Raw genomic sequence first — 25,755 nt, 5'->3', positions numbered from 1 at the left:
ATCAGCAGACAAATGGATAAGAAAGCTGTGATACATATACACAATAGAATTCTACTCAGCTATTAAAAAGAACATAGTTGAATCAGTTCTAATAATGTGGATGAAACTGGAGCCTATTATTCAGAATGAAGTAAGTCAGAAAGAAAAAACACCAATACAGTATACTTATGCAAATCTATGGAATTTAGAAAGATGGTAATGATGACACTATATGCGAGGCAGCTGAAGAGACACAGATGTATAGAACAGTCTTTTGGACTCTGTGGGAGAAGGCGAGGGTGGGATGATATGAGATAATAACCTTGAAACATGTATATCATCATACGTATATTCACTCTTTATTAGTAAGTGTAAAACGTAAGAATAAGAATTAAAACTTGGGAAGGGAAAACAGGGTCATCAAGCAGTCAGTTTTGTAGGTCAATCAGAGCTTTGAAAAAGGGAACTTCACGGGTGGAATGGCCTGGATCCTTATCTGTTGTATAGCTGGCAATAAGTTTATTTAAGATGAAGGTCTTTGAAATGGATGCCTTAAGAATAAAAAGCTTAATATCAGGCTTACACAAAACAAAAAATCTAATTGTCAGGCACATACACCACAATCTACCCTATAATACCAAGGTATCAGAGTTAATGGTAAGGACATTACCAGCCTGGGTGGCGGATATTTTAACAGTTGAGGGCAGGGTTTGTTATAACCAAGAAAGTACATATCTAATTAGAATTATAGTAACAAATCTCTTAATAATTGCACAAGTGAAGATCTGAAATCCAGTTCAAAGTCATGCCCCAAATTTGAAGGGTTCAGTCATCAAAGAATTAATAGATCAGAGATATCAAGGTTCTAGAAGTCTGTTCAAAGGGTTGTGGAATATTTTAATAGTTGGGACCACCTGGTATAAGAAGGTATGAACCTTTCCAAGTAGTTAAGGTACACGCATCAGGTGGTCCTGGGGAAGGCCCTCGCCCCTCCTTCAATTCAGGGGATTGTCTAAAATCACTTGATATATGATACTTGTTTTTCTCTTTCCGACTTACCTCACCCTGTCAGATTCTACATCCTCCACATCTCTACAAATGACCCAAATTTGTTCTTTTTTATGGCTGAGCAATATTCCATAAAGCATAGGAAGCCCATACTAGTGCTCTGTGATGACCAAATGGGTGAAATTGAGGAGGCGGCAGGTAGGTCCAAGAGAGAAGGGAGATACATATACATATAAATGATTCACTTCATTGAACAGCAGAAATTAGCACATTGTAAAACAATTATACTTCAATAAAAATAGTAAAAAGAAAAAATATAAAACCACGTGAACAAGAGCTTGTCTGAAATATTTACACAAGGCATAGGGTTTCATGGTGTCATTGTACATGTTAAGATAAGATGGCTGATAGTTAATGATTGACTTTAGTGACCTGATTGGAGTGGCTGGAGCCCTTGCAACAGCACCAATCCAATCAGCCCCAGTAGGATCACAATACCCAGGATTAAGGGAATATATGGCTCTTTTGGCTTGGTGGTAGTCAGAGTAGGAAACACAGATGTCTGTGACTAAGAGACAAACCTCCAGCGACAGGTCAATGAGACAACAGTGCATTGCAGTATGTGACCTGGGGAGGGCATCTGTGGGGGAGAATTGTGCAGGAGGTGAGAGCTTGCAAATGCAAGCGATATAATCTGAAGATGATGTTCCCATCACAATGTGTTTATAGAAGCCTCCAGTCAGGAACCTCTAGTCACTCAAAAGCTATGTGAGTCCTGGTGGGGTGGTTAAGCGGGTTTATGGTCCAAAATCTGCTTGTGCCTAGCATAGAACCCCAAACTAGTCTGGAAGGTTGCTCCATGTGGCCCCATTAGGAGTACTTGAGTGGGAAATGGATGGGACATCTAATGGAAGGGAAGCCATTGCAAAGGTATTGTTAGTTAGAGTTGGCTGAAGTTTCCTAGATCAGAAGAGAAAGCATTTAAGGTACGATGCAGGCAAGGTGGGGCCCCTGTACGATGGGGCCAGGTGATAGATCTGTAATTTCTGATTCCCACTGAATAGGAATTCCTAGTTCATTGGGTAAAAATGTGGGTGGTGGTTGTGAAGTATCTGACCCGTGTTCTTGGGTAGAAGATATAATAGCATCAGGGGTGACTGTGGCTTATCCTGGCCAGCAGGATTTGGGCATTTCCAAGTAAGCACACAGCACACAGATATAGAAGGTCAAGTTGAGAAGGAGAGGGCAAATGGTCCAAATGGGCAGTGTTTGCAAGTCAGGGAACTGTCTGGTTCAGAATGCACATTTTGGCATGACATAGTAGGGAAATAGGACACAGTGGTTCCCTATGGCCAGTGGGGGAAATAGGATTCAGTGCTGCTCGGTGGTCAGACTCACAGTCTGATAAGCCTGTTGGAGTCCCTTAGACCAGCAAGGAGATCAAACCAGTCCATCCTAAAGGAACTCAATCCTGAGTATTAATTGGAAGGACTGATGCTGAAGCTGAAGCTGAAGCTCCAATAGTTTGGCCACCTCATGCAAAATGCTGCCTCACTGGAAAAGACCCTAATGTTGGGAAAGATTGAAGGCAGAAGAGAGTGACAGAGGATGGGATGATTGGATAACATCACTGATTCAATGGACATGAACTTGGGGAAACTCTGAGAGATAGTGAGGAACAGCAAGACCTGGTGTGCTGCAGTCCGTGGGACTGCAAAGAGTCAGACATTATTTGATGACTGAACAACAACAGGGTAGTGTCATCAGGCTAGCAATAGGCAAACTCAGCAAAGTAATATTTTTACTGAATCCCACAGTTCCATTACGGCAGCATATCTAGTCTCTTGTTCCCCAAGTCTTGTCTCCACTGTGGGGATTCACTGAGTTCACTAGGGAACACTGGGCAAGGAGTGAGGTCTGTGACATAGTGCTGTGTCTCTGGGGTGTCATCTCTGCTGGAGGATATGTATTTTTCTCCAAGAGTGAACTCAGTTTGTGCAAGATGCTCTGGAGTGGTGGCTGTCCAGGGTGTTGGTGATCTTCCCCATGTAGTTATGCAGTTGGGTTCTCGATTATGGGCTAAGCATAGAGTAGCCTGATATAGTTGGAGGTTTCCCTGAGCACTGAGCTACATAGCTGGGACCTGTTTCATTCTCCGAGCACATCAAGGGCACAATTAGGACAGGAATGCACAGCTGCCCTTCTATCCTCCAACCAGCTAAACCATAGTATGTAAAGAATGTGGACAGAGTCCACAGTTCTCCTGCTAAGGAGTATCTTACAGATGCTATTTAGGCATTCCTGGGACTGGCCTGTGAGAGAAATTGGCAAATCATGGGATGATAGTCCCCATAACCAGGTGGATTTCATGTATGGACACTTAGAGATTCAGCTAGTAGCAGTATTTGAACTACAGAAATCAAGAGGAGGTAAAGTGCCATTTAGACATCACTTCCAGAAGCCCAGTTTCTGCAAAGGATTCAGTCCCTTCATTGCCTACACTCAATGGCATGCTGACCTGAGCCTTACCAACAAGATTACCCAGCATTTTCTGCTATTCCATCATGTAACCAGATGGGTTTTACATATGATCATCATAGATCTAGTTAGCTTGAGCAACATTTGATGTACAGAAATCAGGGGAAGAGCATCATTTACATATCACTTCCAGAGAGCCATTGCCTCTAAAGGAATTAAATCTCTTTGCCAGAAGACTCAGTGCCGTACTGGAAGGAACCCTTCCACGGGGCTCTCCAATATTCTCCAATTTTGAACCTGTGATACAATTGCAGCCTGGAGCAGGACTGATCTAGCATTGTGTTTGTGTTATGATTATCCCTGAGGGATCTATCAGTGACTGTATCACCCGGGGCTCATAAAGCAGTAAGAATAGCAATAGCCATATAGAACACTGGTATTTCATGAGCCAGTGTTGAGTTGCTTATGGTTGAACTATTTGTATATTTATTAATGGATCAGTGCAATTTCTCTTTGTGAGAATGTCATGGGTTACTTCCTCAGGCATGGAGTACGGCCATGACTTGTAGCTTTCATCTCCAAATATGGCTTGCATTTACCAAGCAAAGTTTATTTTCCTCTTTCAGACACCCAAAATGTGTCCCTCATTGATCCTAAAACAATGATTTCCACTCTCTTAAATTACTAGGGAATTCATTTAAAGTTAGCCTGCCCTTAAATCCTTTATATTTGGGAAGAGAAGCCAGCAAGAAGGGGGTTCTTTTTGAAGAGTCTTCATCATTGTCAGGGTTTTCAAAGAAGTGATTTCACACCAACTTTGCATATTTGGGGACAGGATGGGACTCAGTGAGGAAGGAGGTTAATTGGACAATCTGCCCTTGATCATGTCACCAGAGTGTAGCAGATGGTGAGAAGACTTCAAAATCATTAAAAGGGGGAAGTGGAGTCAGACGAAAAGAATGAAAAGGATATTGTCTTACAGGGCCAAATCTTGACGCTTGCTAGAGAGAAGAATTTAGGGGGAGAATCATAATTGATATGTTGGATATAAAGGCCCAGCAGGTGAGAGTTAAGTAAGATGAGGGCCTGAAACTGGAATTCAGCCCATTTCAAGGACTGCATGCCTGACAGTAATTTAAGGAGTGCCTCTTTAAGGAGGCCCTTAAGATGCCCATTGAGGTCAGCTGCCTGAGCACAGTAGCCTAGACGCAGTTTCCAAAACTGCTATGTTGGAGAGCACACTGTCGAGTCTCCCAAGTGGCAAAGGGGGCATCTGGTCAGAATCAATGTCTAGTGATCCAAAGGGAACAAGAATAAGGTTGGTAATGAAGGAGATTACTCTTTTTGAAGAGGAAGTCCAGGTGAGGGTCACCAAGAACAGTCCCACATCAGTGCTTGTGACAGTATACGTAGAAGCCCCAGCAGAAGAATGATCAGTGGAATCACTCTTCCAGGGGGAGTATGGTCCATCTCCCCAGGGGTTGTGTTCCCATCTGGATAGTCTCCACTTTTGATTTGAGAGAGTAGGATGCTCTAGTCTATCACCTCCACGAGCCCAAGTATTATGGCATGAATTCACACCTGCCACCAGGTTATGTGTGCCCACTTCACAAGTGGAGGGAAGGTGGTACCCTGAGGGGTCTGCATTGATAGAATGTGGGGGCCTTAGTGTGGGAGTCTATGATATGACTGAGAATGGCTTCTTGTGTAGATTGGTTAGTGTGAATGAAAGGAACTGTGGACTCTGCTAATTCTCACCATATCTAGGCATGCCTGGGTAGTCCAGATGGGTTTGCCTTGTATGAGCAAATTTCCCCTTAGCCATTGACCAGACAAATGAAGCCATTAGCAACAGATGCCTAGTCCTTAAAAATCTGAATTGCAAAGGTCTCTTTACATGGCCTCCTTAAGGGAGAGGTGAATAGCTACAATTTTCCTAATTGACTGAATCGGACGTTGGGGTTGGGAGTGGGGATGACCCTTTTACTAGAGGGCTGGGTGTTGAGGCTGGGTACAATGCTAGAGCCCTCAAGCAGGCTGCATTATCTGCAACTGTGGTGGTGCCATTGGTGAGGAATACTGATATCTTATCCATCTTAGACAGTTTGTCTCAAGGAATCTCCCAATTAGCCAGAGGAGGAGGAAGGAGGGGTGAGGTTGGATCCCAGGCTGAGCAGCTGGAATTTGTCTCCTGTAGACACTTCAAGATAAATATAATGACACGAACAGAGAGGAGCAGAATCTTGCTTGGGTAAAACATAAAGAAGCTGCATATTTCTCCTTCTTGAGGTCAAAGAGAACTCCCCGACTACACAAGCACAGAGAAGGGAGGGTGTGCCAGATCATAATATGTCCTTCCAACCTCCTAGGAACCCCTCACATGGAATTCATCTTGGCTAAAAGGTGTGCACACATCAGAGAGGGTCCTGAGTCAGACCAAGTACAGGTATGAGGCAAGACAAAGCAAGATGACTGGCCAGAGGGAACCTAGAAAACTGTTCCCAAATAAGCAATTTCAGTTCAGTTCAGTCACTCAGTCGTGTCCGACTCTTTGTGACCCCATGAATCACAGCACGCCAGGCCTCCCTGTCCATCACCAACTCCCGGAGTTTACTCAAACTCATGTCCATCGAGTCGGTGATGCCATCCAGCCATCTCATCCTCTGTCATCCCCTTTGCCTCCTGTCCCCAATTATCCACCCCCAAAATGCATAACCCTCTATCTCTCTGTCTCTCTGAGCCTGCCCATGTGTTCTTTCACACATATAGTGCTTCTAATAAATGCTCAATTTGTTGTAATCTTGTCTTGTCACTGATTTTTTTTCTTCAGAGAAGACAAGGACTGAGGTCTTGCTTCCAACCTGCTGGTCTTCATTGTCTAGTGTTTTGGATCCACTGCTTTCACCACTAAGGCCCAGGTTTGATTCCCAGTCAGAGAAATAAAATCTGCTTCAAGCTACCACATCCAGTGGCCCCCAAGATCAGGGGTACCACTATCACTTCACCAAGGCTATGGGGAAAGGGTCTGAGCATGGATGAAGCCACATTCTTCTGTTATCTGGAAAGGCCTTTGATGTCAGGTTTAGCCCTCTCTTGGTGGTACCAGTTCCATTCTACCAACAAAGCATCCGTGGTCATGCTGACCTTCATTTGGAGGCATCTCTAACCCAGGACATTATAAAAACTTGGGTATATAGTAGTACCACGTAGGGGTGGTTGTTCCCTGGTTTCTAAAAAAGCCCAACAAGATGAAAAGTCGGTGCCCAAAGGGAGTATATTGGCTTGCTTCTGGGACTTAGTTTAAAACGCCATGGGGAGCCATATAAGCCAATGTTTGTATCACCCATCCTTCCTGGATTTATCTCTACATTTAACACCTAGTATTTGACAGAGATGTTTTGTAGCTGTGATTTAAGACATATACACTGATCAACTGCCTTAAACAGCTCTGAGTTGACCACAGGAAAGCACCTGCACAGATGGAACTGGAGGTGTCTGAGAGTTTCCTTTGCTTCATTACTAGGCTAAAGTCTCTACCCTGGGCAGGATTTGTAATCTGCTAGTCACAACTCGTGATATGTCAAAGAGGTGTGGGAAACTGGGTGTGCACCAGCTGCCCCAAGAAAAACCCTATTCCTTTCCTAGAGCCCTGATGACACACCTGCCTCCTATCCCTTAAATTTCTTTACTCCCACTTCCTGGGAAGGAGGTGTTCTTAAAGAACAAGCTCTATTTTCCCTATTCCTTGGTCAATGAATAAACTTTCTGCTCTGGTATCCAGAACCTGGTTTCATTTAATTGGTGTTTGCAACTCAGGGCAAAGGATCCACTAGAAACCAGTAACATTTGATCCAGAGTCCCCCAACATCATGGTCAGGGATGACCAAGGACCCGATTTGGAATGTGGAGTCAGGTTAAGCTACAGGTAAAGCTTGGGAGCCTTCCTGTGGGCTGATTTCCAAATCACACTGTTAGGGCTTTGCCCAAGGTGCAGGTGGAAGGCTTATATATCTACAGTGAAAAATTAGTGACAGTAATGGATGTGTTGCCTCTAGAACATGAACTTACCTGGGATGTGCTGTCCTGTCCCTGTTTGTAGCTTGTTTAATAGTGAGTCACAGATTTCTGACTGGGAAACTTTCAAGCTCACAGAGGACCAAATAACAGACAGAAGCTTGAAAAATGATTCTGAGCCTCAGATATTGTGAGGGATGGATTGTCCAGCTGTACTGGTGTAGGCAATATGTGAGGTTATACACATCCATCCCTCCTGCTTCCTCGTAGGGACCGTCAGGATCAACATGATACCAAAAATGACATTTCCCACTTGTAAGGGATTTAAATACTGGCATCAGAGTTCTACAATTACAGAACTGTTTAAATACCCTCCAGGAGCTGTGTATATGTGATTTAAGCTTTGTCCAGAGTGAAAGCAAAGTGGACTTAGATAGATTTTCCCCATATTGGGAACAGAACAGAACAGAACATGTTAACTAGGTTAAGGTCATTTCTTGAGCCCCTGCTATGGCCTCAAACAATTCTGAAATATCAGGAATTGGAGTCTTAATCATGGGGGAATCAGAGTATTGAGTTTCTGATAGTCAATGGTGAGGTGCCTTTTATTAGTGGTTGGCTTAGGTTTTGGCCAAAAGGGGCTTTTGAAAGGGAAGGTTTCGGCTTAATGTCTCCAGTCTCAAGCACATTGCTAATGACAGAGTGTTGACGTTCAGTGCCTTATTTAACTTGGTACTAGAGGGCATTTACCATCTTGCCTGAGGAGGAAGAGTTACTGGTGTCTATCAGGAAGGCTAAGAATTTGTTCCACATGGCATGGGGCCATGTCACCACAGCCATGAAAGAAAAAACCCAGGGGCCATCAGGAGGAGAATCAGTTTGAGATAAATGTCCCACTGATTACATCCAAATGGATTTGTACACTTTTGATGGTTTTACTTGCATGCCTTGTAGGCAAATGTGTTTCCCTTTTATGAATTTAGAGGCACTGTCTGGAATGGCAATGACTTGGGCAAAGGTCTTTTTGGTTCAAAAAGGCTGTAATTGAAGTGGAAGAAAACTTTCTATTATTATTTGTATTAAGTTAAAATGCATGTAAATTGAAGTGTCCAAAATTTTAAACCATATAAATGCAATGACTTATGGCAAATATATAGATTTTTACAGTGACGTGGTGGTTAACTAGCTCTGTAGACAAACAATTGCTGATGTGCTGTTTGTCAATGTTTATGGTGTAAATTTCTTGTTGCTCAGTTGCTCAGTCATGTCCAGATCTTTGCAACTACATGGACTGCAGCATGCCAGACTTCCCTGTCCTTCACCATCTCCCAGAGTTTGCTCAAACTCATGTCCATTGAATCGATGATGCCATTTAACCATCTCATCCTCTGTTATCCTCTTCTTCTCCTGCCTTCAGTCTTTCCCAGCATCAGGGTCTTTTTCAGTGAGTCATTTCTTTGCATCACATGGTCAAAATATTGGAGCTTCAGCCCCAGCATTAGTCCTTCCAATGAATATTCAGGATTGATATCTTTTAGGATTGACTGGTTTGATCTCCTTGCTGACCAAGGGACTCTCAAGAGTTCAGAAGTATCAATTCTTCAGCGCTCAGCCTTCTTTATGGTCCAACTTTAATATCCATACATGAAAACTGGAAAAACCATAGCTTTTACTATATGAACCTTTCTTTGAAAAGTAATATCTCTGCATTTTAATATACTGTCTAGGTTTGTCATAGCTTTTCTTCCAAGGAGCAAGGGCCTTATAACTTCATAGTTGTATTCACCATCTGCAGTGATTTTGCAGTCCAAGAAAATAAAGTCTGTAACTGTTTCCATTGTTTCCCCATCTATTTTCCAGGGAGTGATGGTACTGGATGCCATTATCTTAGTTTTTGAATGTTGAGTTTTAAGCCAACTTTTCCACTCTCCTCTCTCACCTTCGTCAAGAGGCTCTTAGTTCCTCTTTGCTTTCTGCCATAAGGGATGTGTCATCTCCTCTCACCTTATCCAATTTCAAGCCAAAAACGTCACAATACTGACTGTGGCGTTGAGAGGTATGTGCACTTGCCTCTTTTGGGCCATTAGTGCCACTCCAACATGTGATTAGACCTGTGCAGCCAGAGGCCACATGAGATACAGAACATTTCCATCATTTAAGCATGTCTTCCAAGGCCCTTTCCCCATAAGTCACCAACTTTCTGATTTACATCATAATGAATTATTTTAATTTTCTTTAATTTTTTGTAAATAGATTATTAATAACCAATATGTTTTCTTAAATATGTGGATGATAACATTGAAATGTTACTTCATCATTTCTTAATTTTGCTGTTTTCTTAAATAGTTACATGCCTCCAAAAGTATACTTAGTATTTTTTTTCTGTTTGTTAGAAAATAAAAAGTAACATTACAAGATTTTCAACATCAGAGTTTTAACGTTTTTGTTCTTATAAAAATATATTACAAAATATTCCACTATTTTAAAAGGTGGGAGGACTGGGTTAATATGCCTCCTGCCTAAAGCATTATTCATGTGTGAATAATAAACTCTATAAATCCTGCCTTAAAAATATTGGTAGAGCCCAGATACTTGAGTACAACCATCATGCTCATCTTAGGTTCCAAGATACCCAAAAGTTCCTTATTTATAGTATCTAGATTCCATTTGATTCTTTTCATCAAGATTTCATATAAACACAGAAAATGAGATACTGTTATTATCATTTTCTCTCAGATGAGTAAACTGAGGTATAGGACACTTCATTAACTTGCCCAAGCTACTAAAACAAAGATGTGGTGTTAACTTTCAACCTGGCATGTATCTAGTCCTAAAGAACCTTGCCCATTCTATAAGCATAGTCTAGTGTTTCCTCTGCCTCTTATGTGACAGTCTGGGTAATGTCACCATTGTATAATATATATTGAGATAGCAGAGAGGAGAGAGAGAGAGAATTAGGAAGAGAAAATATGATACCTCTGTGACGAGAAAAGTAGCTTAGGAGAATATCTGCAAAGTGCCCAGGGCCAGACTCAATGCCTTTTGTTTAGATCTACCCCAACTGCCTTAGTTGGCTATTCTGCCTTTACTTTTTGTAGCACCTGCTTTCATTATTACAGAGTCTCCGATTCTTTAGTTGTTTGGTTCTTTGATTGATTGGAGCCCTCAGAAAGGAAACTGGATTAAGAATGAGTGTCTTCCACCAGAAAATTACTAGAGCTAATCAATGAATAGAGTAAAGTTGTAGGATATAAAATTAACACACAGAAATTACTTGCATTCCTATGCACTAACAATGAGAGAACAGAAAGAGAAATTAAGGAAATAATTTCATTCACCATTGCAACAAAAAGAATAAAATACTCGGGAATAAATCTACCTAAAGAAATAAAACACCTATATGTAGAAAACTATGAAACACTGATGAAAGAATTCAAAGATGATAGAAACAGATGGAGAAATATACCATGTTCACAGATCGGAAGAATCAATATAGTGAAAATGAGTATACTGCCTAAAGCAATCTATAGATTCAATGCAATCCCTATCAAGCTATTTTTCACAAAACTAGAACAAATAATTTCACAATTTGTATGGAAACACCAAAAACCTCGAATAGCCAAAGCAATCCTGGGAAAGAAGAATAGAACTGGAGGAGTCAACCTGCCTGACTTCAGACTATACTACAAAGGTGCATTCATCAAGAGAGTATGGTACTGGCACAAAGATCAGTGGAAATAAAAGCAAAAATAAACAAACCGTACCTAATTAAACTTAAAAGCTTTTGCACAACAACAGAAACTATAAATAAAGTGAAAAGATTGCCTACAGAATGGGATAAAATAATAGCAAACAAAGCAACTGACAAGGTTTTTAAATTCAGTTGTTCAGTTGTGTCTGACCCTGCGACACCATGGACTGTAACCTACCAGTCTCCTTTGTCCACGGAATTTTTCAGGCAAGAGTACTGGAGTGGGTTGCTATTTCCTTCTCCAGAGGATCTTTCTGACCCAGGGATCTATCCCTGGTATCCCACATTGACAAAGAATTAATCTCAAAATTATAGGAGCAGCTCACACAGCTCAATACCAGAAAAGTAAATGACCCAATTAAAAAATGGGCCAAAGAACTAAACAGAATAAACAGATATTTCTCCAAAGAAGACATAAAGATGACTAACAAACACATGAAAAGATGCTCAACATCACTCATTATCAGAGAAATGCAAATCAAAACCACAATGAGGTACCATCTCATGCCTGTCAGAACTTTTGGCTGGTATCCAAAAGTCTACAAACAATAAATGCTGGAGAAGGTGTGGAGAAAAAGGAACCTTCTTGCACTGTTGGTGGGAATGCAAACTAGTACAGCCACTATGGAGAACAGTGTGGAGATTCCTTAAAAAGCTGGAAATAGAACTGCCATGACCCAGCAATCCCATTGCTGGGTATACACACCAAGGAAACTAGAATTGAAAGAGACACGTGTACCCCAATGTTCATCGCAGCACTGTTTACAATTGCCAGGACATGGAAGCAACCTAGACGTCCAACGGCAGATGAATGGATAAGAAAGCTGTGATAGGTATACACAATGGAATATTACTCAGCTATTAAAAAGAACACATTTGAATCAGTTCTAATGAGGTAGGTGAAACTGGAGCCTATTATACAGAGTGAAGCAAGCCAGAAATAAAAACATCAATACAGTATACTAATACATATATGTGGAATTTAGAAAGATGGTAACAATGATCCTATATGTGAGACAGCAAAAGAGACACAGATGTAAAGAACAGACTTTTGGACTTTGTGGGAGAAGGTGAGGGCATGATGATTTGAAAAAATAGCATTGAAAAACGTATATTACCATATGTGGAATAGATGACCAGTCTAAGTTCAATGTAAGAAACAGGGCAGTCCAAGCCAGTGCACTGGGATGACCCTGAGGGATGGGATGGGGAGGGAGGTGGGCGAGGTTTCAGGATGGGGGACACATGTACATCCATGGCTGACTCAGTGTATGATAAAAACCACTACAATATTGTAAAGTAATTAGCCTCTTATCAAAATAAATAAATTTTAAAATATGCAAAAAAAAAAAAAAGAGTGCCTTTCACAGATGCAGGAAATGAAGTTATAGTTACCAAAGGGGTAAGTGGGGGTGGGGAAGGATGGGGAAATAAATTAGGAGTTTGGAGTTAACATATATACACTGGTATATATAAAATAGGTAAACAACAATGACATATACAATGAACTATACTCAGTATCTCTTAACAACCTACAATAGAAAATAATATGAAAAATATAAGTGAATCATGTTCTTATACACCTGAATCTAACATAACATTGTAAATCAACAGCACTTCAATTAAAAACTATTTATTTATATAACAATAATGAGCACTTCAAAGGAAGGGTCATAGTTCCAATCTCATTGTATGTCCATCATCAGGTATTGCAACACAGTTGGACAGTTAAAGATCTTCTGGCTCCTTCAACACGTACTTGGAAATCCTTCCAACTACAAGAACTTTAACCAATCAAGGGCCCCAAAAGCTGTGCTCTGAAATCCATGACTGTGTTTATGTCAAAACCATGCTTCCCATGGGTTGCTCCCAGTTAGTAAGGGAATGTGACAAGGACAATTTCTGAGAGATAGGGGACTCTGGTGATGGCTGGCTGTGGCTTGAGGACTCCTGGATGGGCATATTGAGACTCCACTAGACTGCACATCAGATCAGGATGCTTCCACCCTACCATCCTCCTCTTTCTCTGTCACTTGCAGCCAGTCTTGGTCTGAAGTGTTTACCCACCTCTCTGGACCTTTCCCTAACTTTTCTCATGAGAATTTACCCCCAATAAAATCTGTGCACACTTAATTTTGTTTTGGTGCCTGCTTCTCAAAGGACCCAAATTACTATCCCTTGTTAACTATTTGGGTGATACCATTTTTGAAGGTGTGATATTGGAAGAGATACAGAAAGCCACAGTTAAAGAGTCTGAATCACTGTGCCCAGAAACAAAGAAGCACAGCAAAGAGAACACAAAATCCAAGAAACTAGACAGAACCAAATAGTGGAAGAACTAGCCCCTTGTTCAGAGGCAGATGAGATGGAAAGATAAGATCTGGAGTGATTTTTATTCCCAGCAATTCAAGGATGCTTCCCTTACCTTTGAGTCTTGTCCATTTACTGTGAAAGGATATGTGCTTTTCTCCAATTAGTTTTATATAGGAGCCACTCCCTCCCACATACACACACACTCATTCCAAATCAATAGGTAGACAGAATGGGAGAGGCCAATTTGAATCAGACAATCCAGGTTCAAATCCTTTCTCCACAACTTTATGGATGTGGTCCTGACAGAGGGCAAATTATTTAACTTAACCATAATTAACATTGTATTCTCTAGGTATCAGAAAGAGTATTAGCATACTACTCTGGGTGTTGTTATAAGAATTAGATCACACTTACAGACTCCATTTGCACTTTGCCTACTACATGGTAAAAATCAAGCTGCTTCTTAAACCATTGGTAAGAAAACTCTTCACCTAAATGCCCATTTTCCATTTTACTGCTCACAAGTTCTATTTGCCATTTTGCAACAAGGGTCACATTTTCTATGTTGTCCAGTAACACATTCCCTTTTATGCCTGAAACCTCATCAGAATGTCCATTACCATGCTAATTTCTACCAATATTATGTATGTGATTTTGTGTGTGTGTGTGGAAGGACTGACACTGAAGTTGGAAGCTTGAATACTCTGGTCACCTGATGCCAAGAGCCAACTCAGGAAAAGACTGATGCTGGAAAAGATTGAAGGCAAAAGGAGAAGAGGATGGCAGAGGATGAGATGGTTAGATAGCATCACCAACTCAATGGACATGAATCTGAGCAAACTCCGGGAGATAGTGAAGGACAGGAAAGTCTGGGGTGCTGAAGTCCATAGAGTCACAAAGAGCCCATGACTTAGTGAATGAACAACAGCAATTCCCTACATCTCTCCACCTTCCTTTCTGAGCCTTCACCAGAAAGTGAAAGCTTATTATTAATAGAAGTCTTCTTACTAATAGAAGACTGCATAGCAATATCAATCTTTCTAGCAGGAACCTCATGACTCTTCCAGCCTCTATCTATTGCCAGTTCCAAAACTACTTCCACATTTTTAGGTAGATGTGAGAGAAGCATCTACCTCTCATTACTCATTTCTGTCTTTTTCAGTCCAGTCTACAATAGCAAAATGCCACAGACGGGGTGGCATAAAAAATAGCCTTTATTTCTCACAGTTCTGGAGGCTGAAGTCGAGCTGCCAGCATGGTCGGATTCTTAGTGAGGCCCTTTTCCTTTTTCGCAGATGGGCACCTTCTAACTGTATCTTCATGTGGTGAAGAGAGAGAAACCATCTCTCTTATGTCTCTTCTTATCAAATCACATATCCCATTCATGAGGGCTCCATCATCAACACCAAATTACCTCTGAAAGCCAACACCTCCAAATACCACGGGTTAGAGTTTCAATATATGAATGGAGTGGGCAAAAAGTCAGTTCAAAGGAGTAATTTATTAGGATTTTGTCAAGTATGTAAATGAATGTAAAGAACTGACAGAATAATATGTTGAACTTCCCTATCAAATTCCATGGTATACATTTTCACTTCTTCAAGTATTTTTTTAAGAATAATTATCTTATCAAAGTGCTTAATTTTGCAGCTTTTCCAGACTTATTTTTGCTTATTTCTATACACTTTATTGTCTCCATAAAAAAGTCTCCATTAAATTTTCTACATTTTATATATGAAACTTCCAGTATTTTTTCGTAGCCTCTTACAGAGTTTTTTCTGAAGTTTTCCAGATAGTTTTGGATTTTCAACATCAAATGTTATATTATCTCAGAAAGATAAATTTACATCCTTCTTTGAAATTTTATATGCCTCATTTGTTTTATTTTGCATTCAATTGTACTGATTCTCAAAATAATACTGACTGGCAGTACAGACAGGGGATCTACTTGTTTTTGCTTGCTCACAGGAGACAATTTTATGATTACTTTCCTTGTTAAAAGAATGAAAATGCTGAAATACTTTTATTCTGGCTATTACCAATATATTTACATTTTACATCAGGTACGTGATAATTTTCATAAATAAACCATATTTCAATAAATCATTTAATCATTTGTGGGCAAATGTGTGTGTGTACGCAGTATCATGATTATACTTTGGCATAAATTATGCATCATACAATGGAATATCATACAGCCATAAGCAGTAAATAAATCCTACATTTGCTACAATGTGGATGATCCTTGAGGCATTATGCTATGTGAAATAAATCAGACAGAGAAGACAAATGCTATATCATTTATAGCTGGAATCTAAAAAAAAAAAATGAACTCAGAGAAACAGGGAGCAGAACAGTGGCTGCCAGGGTAGGGGAGTAAAACGGGGGAAATGGGTGAAAGTGGTCAGAGTACACATTTCCAGTTATAAGACAGGTTCTGGGGATTTAATGTACAGCATGGTGACTAGCTAATAATTAAGGTACTTTATATTATAAAGTCACTGAAACAGTAGATTTAAAAAGTTCTCATCACATACACACACAAATTGTTAACTATATGAGGGATGCAACATATACATATATAAAATCATATATTTTACATCTTAAACCAACACAATTTTATGTCAACTGTAACTAAGAAAACCTGAAAAAAATAATAGAAAATAAAACCACATAAGTGGTCCTAATTTCCATTTTTCATCTGATAATGATTTCCAAATTGTTTAAAATGGTACTGAAATATTTGTTCTTTAAAGATTTTATGAAAATCCCTATTTTTTTTTTTTTTGGTAAAACTGCATTCTGTGAAATAATTTACTCATGTTAAATACTAGGTTATATTTTGTGTAGTCAATGTGTAATTAATTACATGAGCCTAAAAATCATTAACTTCTTTCAAGTTCTGCAATTAAGTGGTATCTGATTGAGTAATGTTCTTTTGTATGTTTAATAGAACCTCTCTTTGTGGTGAATTCCTATGAATTGAGTGTGTGTCCTACTCCATATTTGCATTTTGTTGCTGTTTTTTCCTCATTTTCTTAAGTTGGATAATTGTGTATCTATTTTACATATTTTTAAATAAATCAAATCAATCATAATTAATATAGTAATTTCCTCCATTATTTACTATTTTTACCTCCTTTGCTTCCTTTAGTCATGTGTTTTGTGACTGTGCATTAAAAATTTTATAGATGTATACTATATACGTGTGCACACACATATATATATATATATAGATAACACATCTCACACATCTATATAAAATTATATAGATCTTGAATTTAGTGTTTTTTCAGATATAAGAAGATGTTCAAATAATTATTTATTTTGATACATTAAGATAAAATATTTTTTCATATTCTACCATCCATTTTACTTGGAAAATAACCTACTCTTTCCTGATGTACTCTCCTTCTACTGTGCTAGTTTTGCTTGTTTGTCAGTTTTTCATTTGAGATTATTTTGGCATCAATATTCACAACTGAAAATGAGACTGGGCTCTAGTTAATTCTGTGTTATACTGTATTAGAAACATTCTGATATCAATGTTAGGTGTCACTCATATGATAACTAAATCTCCTCTTTCTTCTTTGGAGTGGTGTATATAGCATTGAAATCTATTTAAAGGTTTTAGTAAATTTCTGGGACAGATGTCTGTTGGGGCAGTCAAGGGCATAAGTACATTCCTGAAACTTTAATTTTTCGTTAGTATTTGCTTTGGTTATTTGTGTCTTAGATTGCTGTTTGGAAAATCATGTTGAAAATTTTAAAGTCCTATCACATTTCCAAGTAAATCTGTCTTAGTGTAACAAGGGTTTATTTCCTATTTCTTTGGTGTATGCTTTTCTCTGAGTATGTCCTATTCATAGTTTCCTATTTTGTTTAATTGCATTTCCTCCTTTATTTTTATTACATTAATGGTTTTTCTGTTTATTAATTTTTCTCAAAAACAGCTTATATATTTGCATTTTATGATCCACTTATTTTTGCTTTAGTCATTCTTAATTCTTTCTGCTTACTAGTGTGTGTGTGTGCCTCTGAATGTTGTAGTTTCCTAAAAACTTACAGATTTGGATATGTAATCAATTATGTAAACTGTATTTATAGACATTGTATATTAGTATTTAACATTATTTTTACTCTGAGTGCAGATTCAGCACTATTCCATAGATTACAGTATGCATAAATTTTAATTACCTTATTCTGTCTTTCTAGATGATTTTGAATTTACTCTTTCATCAAATTATTTTTCAGAGGGGTATTTTAAAAATCTCTATATAGTAGTAGTTTCAGAGAATTCAATGGCCCCCACTCCAGTACTCTTGCCTGAAAAATCTCATGGACAGAGGAGCCTGGTAGGCTGCAGTCCATGGGGTCGCTAACAGTCAGACATGACAGAGCAACTTCACTTTCACTTTCCACTTTCATGCATCGGAGAAGGAAATGGCAGCCCACTCCAGTGTTCTTGCCTGGAAAATCCCAGGGCCGGGGGGGCCTGGTGGGCTTCTGTCTATGGGATTGCACAGAGTCAGACACGACTGCAGCGACTTAGCAGCAGCAGCAGCAGCGGTTGTTTATTTTCTTGTCTTGAATCAGAGACCGTTGCCCGTACTACTATTTTTCAATTTAATTGACAGTTTCATTGTGATCTAATACATAGCCAGTTATTTTTGTTAGTGATCCACTCTAGAAAATGTGATATGCAATATTTTTCATGGCAAAAATTCTAACATGTGTTAGTCTATTTCTTTGAAACAGTTTCGGGTTATTTTCCAAGTACCCCCTTTTCATCCCCACCTCAACTTCATTTGACACTTGGGCTGTCGTTTAGCATATGCTGTGGAAACAGAATTCACACCCCTGTGATATTTGCAAAAGTGAAAAATGGAACACCATATAGGAATCAAATGTGAATTAGAAATCTTTCCCTTTAAGTCACTGAGATCCAGTAAATGGACTTAATGAAGGAGTATGAGGTACATTTTTAGCATATTCATTTCATTAAGTCTTTACCGCCACCAAATTTAAACAAGCGAAGCATAAGAAAATCAGATCTGCTTCACTCAGGCATTCTTTGTGTGGTCAGAATGACACTCTGTATGCTACAAGCCCCAGAGGCTGAATCCACGAATCTCCTGGAGGAGGGAGCAGCGTACACTCTGAATCACTCACAGAGCAAACCTTTGTATGGCAAAGGGCTCCTTTGTTCCTAACTGCAGCAGGGGTGGTTCATTTGTCCTTATGGGCAGGCCCTCAGGACACTTCACCCAGCTTCAGTCCTGGTGATATCCCTGTTATTTGATCTCTTCCTGAATGAGCTGATGAGGAATAGGGAATCCCATTTTTTTTAACCTTATTTCTTATTTTCCTCATGTAGGTATCAGTCAGAAAAACATAATTTTTCTTATATTTTCAGGAATTGAATAGCACATTTTTGGTTTCAACTGAGTGACATTTGCTAAAAATATTACTTGGTCTTTTTAAAATTATGAATATAAAGTTAATGCACCATTTTCTAAGAAAATCATTTTAAAATAATGTTACCTTAAGATAAATTCCAAAGATCACCAAAGAGAAAAACTTGGTTGTGTTTTAATTCTTGTGCAAGCTTTTCTCAGGTTCACAAGTACACAAATACCACCTTTATACATGATATTTTAAAAATACCACCTATGTCCCAAGCATTGTCCAAAGTACACTTGACATTCACAACATTCCAGAAAGATAGATGGTGTTATACCCATTTCTCATATAAAGAAACTGAGGTATAGGAAGTTTAAATAACTTGCTCCTGACTGCAGGGATGGTAAAATGCAGTGGGGATTACAGTCATCCTTTGTCTCCCAAACCATATTATGTTCTATGGACCCTTCTCACATGCTATATAAAGATCACTTTATATAATTGTTTGGGTCAAAATATTTGAACAAAATGTGATATTTCACATTAGATAGTGCATTATTAGGACAAACTTTTCAAAGCTTTTTGTGCTTGGCTGAAATTGTCCTCCTTGACAGCACAGTCACCACACAGAGCTCATGTTTTGAGCCTCTGGGGTTAGTGCAGTCTTTGAGACTGCCCCATCTGTTCCTACTCTTTGGTTGCTTGGTCATCTAAGTCCCCTTTCCTCTGCATGGCTAGGGAAGCCTAGAGAGTGGAAGTATATTTGGATTTCCAATTTGGAATCACTCACCCTACATGCTGGTAATAACCAGGAATCAAGGGCCTCTTGACTGAGGAATTATTTGGATAACAAGGATCAAGAGGGAAGGAATATGACCAAGACCTTAGTGAAATAGGCTGAGATATTCACCCACCGAATCAGGGATTATGTAATAAGAAAGAGGCAGTTTATAAATACAGGCAGCTGAGACACATTCTGAGTGTTGAACTAAGAAATACTGGGTCTGGCAGCCCACAGATAAAGCCCCAGAAATCCAACATCCTGTTGCTCACTTATGCTCACCTCTGTCCCACTGGGCAGTTTATGAAACTCCACACATAAATATTGCACTTGCATTTCCAGTAGCTATATTAAGTGGGTCCACCTGCTTTCAGTCATATGGGACAAGAGGAAGCATGGTGCCTGTACTCTGGAAATATACTACCTGAGGTTCATTTGCTGCTGTTCCACTTATTTATGCCTACAGGTCAGAGCTATATAGGCAAGTAACTTAACACCTGTCTCTCTTATTCATCTCATCATGACGGTGATAAAAATTATAGCCAGTAGCTCATACGGTGGTTCTGAGAATTAAATTACTGTTTTGAAGAGTATAAACCCTGTAAATGTGTCCTGTCTTTGTTAGACAGTCAGGGAATTCTGCCACCTCTGTGACTCAGGTCCCCAGGATACTTTCAGCTATGTTAGGCAGTAGGAAAGCTTTCTGCAGTTGATATACAGCATCTTATACATGTCAACTAGGTAAACTGTTAAAATTGTGCTATTCAGCCCACACTGTTTCTTTCTTTGCTTGTTCAGTTATTGAGAAGTATTCAAATTGTCTACCAACATTTTGTAGCTTGCTTATCAATAATTTATTTGCTAACCTAATACTATGATACTAAACAGAAAATTGGAATAGTTTATCTTCCTAGTAAATTATAATTTCATGTTCATATACTATATGTATTTCCAGTTGTTTGTTAATCCTTAATAACGAACTCTATGCTCAAAAGTTGTAACACCTCTGATTAGTTTTTCATCCTTATAATGTTTCTGCATTCTTCTATTGTATGTAGTATATAGTTAAACAGTATATAGTTTCATTTTCATTTTAATTATGTCTGCTAATCTCCAGATTTTAAAATATTTCCACTTAATATAATTATGGTGTATTGGCATTATTAACTTTCCAACTTACTATTTATTTAGTTTTCATTACTTTCTATATTTCATTTATTGTCTTTCCATTATTGTATTAGACTTATTGAAAATGTTTATTATTCTACTTTACTTTTTATAATATTATCACTTTTATGCCAAAAACTTCTGCCAAAAGCCCCTTCTCTGGTATGTCTATGGATGACACAAAATACTGAACACAAAGAACTGTGTATCTGAGTCCAAGACTGTTGTTTTAAATAATAATGATACAGTAGCTAAACTGCATGGGAACTCACATAGCAGCGAGATATTAATGGCATCACAGTAATTACCAGTGTCATATTCTGTAAATTCTTTAGTATCTGTGTCTGCTACATTTAGATAGAGCCACTGAAATAGCTGTTTTTCATTAGGTGCTAATTACTGAAGCCTGTGAAAGGGACAGAAAAACAATTTACATACCTCACATTCACACAACAGCAATCCTACCAACCTTTCACTTTCAGCTTCCAGCTCAGTGTTTATTTTATTAAATAAATATTATAGTATACACCTTAAATGTATATTTTCAAACACATAACTTTCATACACATTAATATGCATGTATATTACTTCCAAATATAAATGATTTCACATCAAGTTAAACAGGATAAACACATGTGAACATATGTACCTGGTTCTGGTCAAGTAAAACGTAAAACCACAAGGTAACCACAAGTTAAGAGTGCACTTTAAGGGGAATGGGGGAGGGAACAGACGTGTAAACAACAGAGATGCTGAAGCTGCACCATAAAGCCCCACGAGGGTCCATTTCTTAAGACTGAAGCAGCAAAAAGCTCCTGGTTCAGTTTAGACTTCTCCCTTCACCCTGTCACATTTATTCTTGAGGGGCTTCAAAATGAGTGTGGAAATTCTGTAAACACTAGACTAGAACTGAGTCAATCCTGTTAAAAACAGATGACAAAATAAACCATAAACTGACAGTCATATTAATTTCACCAAACAATAACTTTAAGGATGTTTTGTTACTTTTTAACACAGTGAAACACCATAATCCTGGGGGGGGGGGGGGTGGGCAGGAATGGGAAGGGTCAAGAAAACAGATGGATGTTTCTATACAAATGGTTTCAGCAGCCCCTAGAAGTGACAGATGTGTCTATAAACAAAACACAGACAAGAGCAGATGACAGAGCCTCAGCACACCAGACAACATGCCACAGCAGAATGCCACAGATTCAAGGTGCAATATTCTTCCAGCTCACAGTGAAGCAAGTCCCACCAGACCTCTGTGAAGGGGAGCGCATAAGCTCCTGGTGAAAACACTTACACAACAGATCGGCCAGCCAAAGCATGACAAGCTCTTTTCTACTGCTTTTAAAGGGCATGTTGCCCTCTCCCACCTGCAGAGGCTCCAAAGGTTCCCAATGGCAAGTACCAGACGCCTCAGCACCCTGCCACTGAGGCTCCTCGCCCTGGCCCTCAGGATACACATGTTTGTAAAAACAGTTCTCTCCAAATGGGCAGACCCTGCCTCGAACAAAATACCTGCAGGTCTTGTGACTCAAAGCCTCCAAGTACTGTTGAATAAGTTTCTGCTTCTCTTCTTCCTCCTCCACCCAGTACTCACTGGGAATGACAAAGGTGGACATGACCCTGCACTGAGGGCAGGACTTGATAACCCTGCTCCCAAATTGTCTGGCACTTCTCCACCTGCGGATACACTTAAGACAGTAGGTGTGATTGCAGCTGGAGAGGATGCCAAAGCGGCAATCATTCCGGTTGGCTTTCTCATAGACAACCTCCATGCAGATGCCACACACTTTGTCCGCACTGCGCTGCACGGCAAATGAGAGCTCCATATTCTTTTCGTGTGCTTCAATGCAGGCCTTTACATGGTCTGCCCTCTGGGCACCATCCAAGGGGTGCAAGACCGGCAGCCCACACATATCACATATATCTCCATGGAGATAAACACAGTTCTGCCCACGAAAGCACTGCCCCGCGATAGCATCGCGGCAAAGCTGCCTCCCCATGCCCAAGACAATCTGCCCACTCTCAGTTACCGAGCTCTGCAGAGGAGCCTCGGAGACAGAAGGGACCATGCGGCCCCGGTAGGGTTGCCCAGGAACAAACTCAACGGCATTCTCCCAGCCTTCCACACCTGCTCCTCCGGCAGCTTCAAGGCCTGCATTGTCTGTCTTGGCTTCAAACAAACCTCTTTCAGCAGCTGAGCCAATCACAGGCAAGGAGAGTGAGGAAGCAGCAGGGAGGGCTTCCGCCACTTGCTGAGGCAGGGGCTCCATGTGCGCAGCCGTGCTAGGGCCGCTGTCTGCAGAGGCCTGGGGCTGCGAGCCAGGGCCCTCCCCGGCCACCTGCCGGCCCGAGAGGTCGTGGGAGTATCGGCAGTTCTCCCCCTCCTTGCACAGCCCATGCAGATAATACCTGCAGACGACTTGCTTTGTCCAGCTGCCAGTGCTCCGGCTCTGCAGCCAGCTGGGCCCGGCCCCTCCCCATGAGGCTTGGGCAGGCCTCAGACGTGACGGGCGGAACGGGGTTGGGCCTGGAGCCGAGGACCACCGGGAGACAGGGCGCACCGGGAGGGTGGGCCGTGGGGTGCCCTCCCCTGCTGCCTCGGCACCCCTAGAGGCCCCAGCTGCCTCGTGGGGTTCTTTGGGAGCTGCAGGCTCTTCCATGGCAGCTTTTACGCCCCAGAACGGTACCGGAACTTCCCCGGTGTGTCTTCCTTTCAGGCTTGAGGCCCGGAGGCCACGAGCCAGCTCCGGGACTCTTTCCTTGGAGCTGTGCATCTGTTTCCCTCTCCCCCAGTCCCTGCTTCCTGTGCCTGTGTTCCTACTTCCTTCTCTGAGCAGGCGCAGTGAACACTTCCTGTGAGGACTACGTCAGTCCTCCACTGGGTCGGTGCGCGATCGGTCCGGCTGAAATTGTGACCGGCATCCTCTTTTGTTCACATCCGGCAGCGCTGCCCGCCTCGCCGCCTCTGCTCTGCTGCGTGCAGTCCCTCGCCCTCCCGCGGCTCCTCTGAGGGAAGAAATCACGGCCCTTTGAGGTTTTAATGCAAGCCCTTACAGTGTTCCTTCGGACGCATTGGTTTCGTTGGTTTTTCATACGTGTCTATTGAAAACGTAATCCTCATGCTTTTTAAAATTTCCCACTGCGTAAAATTCATCTTGTTTCTAAGCCATATCACACGTGAATTTTATAAATGCTTTGTTCACTTTATTTTATGTCTATATGGATCTGTTTTTGTTTTAATTATTTTTCATTCTGAGTACCTTAACTGTTGCTTCTGGAAGCTTTATTCATTTAGTTGTGTTGACAAAAGCTCATTTCTTCTGCTCTTTGTTTTCTGGAAATTCTTACAGGCTTAGGTTGGAAAGGCTTTTCGCCAGTGAGGCATGAACCGACCTCTGGTCTGAGGCTGCTTTAGTGGCTTTCAGCTTTGTTAGGTTATTGTGGTTTCCAGCCTTTCCCTCCCTTTGTGCAGAAGCCTCAGACCTTGCTGGTCATGATGCTGGCTTAATAAGCCTCTGTCCCCGTTGTGACCCTGGCGTTTTTTTTTTTTTTTTTTTCCCTTCTTCTTTCTGATTTAATTCACAGTGGCTCTTTGTTTCTGTTTCTTTATTACATCCCATTTTGTATGGTATTGTGCTGGGCCAGCCTTTCATGGTAAATCCTCTACCCTTCTGCCCATGTGGTGGTTTTTAATTTCATCTGGGCTGTCATTTTGCAGATGCATTTTATTGGATTAGTAAACAAATTAGTTTAAAATATAAAGTGTTGATGTAAACTGTATTTTATCATGTAGGTTTCTGTGCTTTTAAAGAGATGATCATGTTATTTTTCTCTTTTTTATTTTATTGTAATTATTTACACTGATAGGTTTTTCAGTGTTTAACTTGCCTTTTTTTCTTCCCCAAGAATAAACCTTTTGTGGTATGATTCTCATTTTACATAGTATTGAATTTTGTTTGCTAAAACAAGTTTCTCAGAGGAAATTTTATGGTCCAAATTTTTATTTTAAAATTTGAGAAAATATGAATATAGTACAGAAATTGGATTGAAGTAAACTATAAACATGATAAATTAATTAAAGTATAACAAATATGAAGTAGGGGGAATTAATCAAAATCCTTTGAAAAGATTCTTGAACCTGAAGTGAAGCAGGCTCAAATAACCAAGATCAGAAATATAAAAAATGGTATCAGTACATTAATAACAGGTATTAAAAATTATGTGAGGATATCAGAAAAAAGTTAGGCATTAAATTTTAAAATGTTTGTGAAATGGTCATATTTATAAAAAAAGCATTTATTAACAAAAATGACAGGACCAGAAATAAGGAATATAAATATTTATCTGTTAGATAAATATTCAATTTAAAATAACTCCAAATAATTGAAATCTTTTAAAGTTTCCATCTACAGAAAGGCAAAAAGTTTATATGTGCTATTATTACAAGTCTTGTACACTCCAGTAAGGTAAGCAAAGAAATAATAAATGTTAGAATTGCAAAGAAATTATTCATGGGCAGCAGAAAATTAAGAATAATTTACTGATAAACTATTAAACTTAAGAGGATTTAGCAAGGACAATTAATAGGAGTACAACAAAACAAAATACTTTGAATTTGTATTTATATTTATTTGTATACTATATATATATATATATACACATGCATATAATCAATGATACTTAGATATTTAGAATTCATAATATTTATAACACTCAAAGCTAATTATCCTAGGAATTAAAGTACTAAAATGAAAATCACTTTATTTATGAAAACAAAAATAAATTGAAGTATAGTCTGATCATGCAATAGAAGGCTCAACAATTTCAGAAGGTAAAAATTTTCCTCAGTTGA

The 25,755-nt window shown here is 39.8% G+C and overlaps 1 protein-coding gene across 1 annotated transcript; it reads right to left on the bottom strand.

Moving 5' to 3' along the window:
* Positions 1 to 14,996: 14,996 nt before the first annotated feature.
* On the bottom strand, positions 14,997 to 23,708 carry MKRN3 (makorin ring finger protein 3). The gene is given in 2 exon segments (XM_070464609.1): positions 14,997 to 22,180; positions 22,183 to 23,708. Coding segments are annotated over 2 exon segments (1,611 nt in total). The 5' UTR covers positions 23,678 to 23,708; the 3' UTR covers positions 14,997 to 22,064.
* Positions 23,709 to 25,755: the final 2,047 nt, after the last annotated feature.

The sequence above is a fragment of the Odocoileus virginianus genome, unplaced genomic scaffold (genome assembly GCF_023699985.2).
Source record: "Odocoileus virginianus isolate 20LAN1187 ecotype Illinois unplaced genomic scaffold, Ovbor_1.2 Unplaced_Contig_33, whole genome shotgun sequence".
NCBI lineage: Eukaryota > Metazoa > Chordata > Mammalia > Artiodactyla > Cervidae > Odocoileus > Odocoileus virginianus.
The sequence above is the reverse complement of the archived record's forward strand: the minus strand, read 5'-3'. Positions and strand labels throughout refer to the sequence as shown.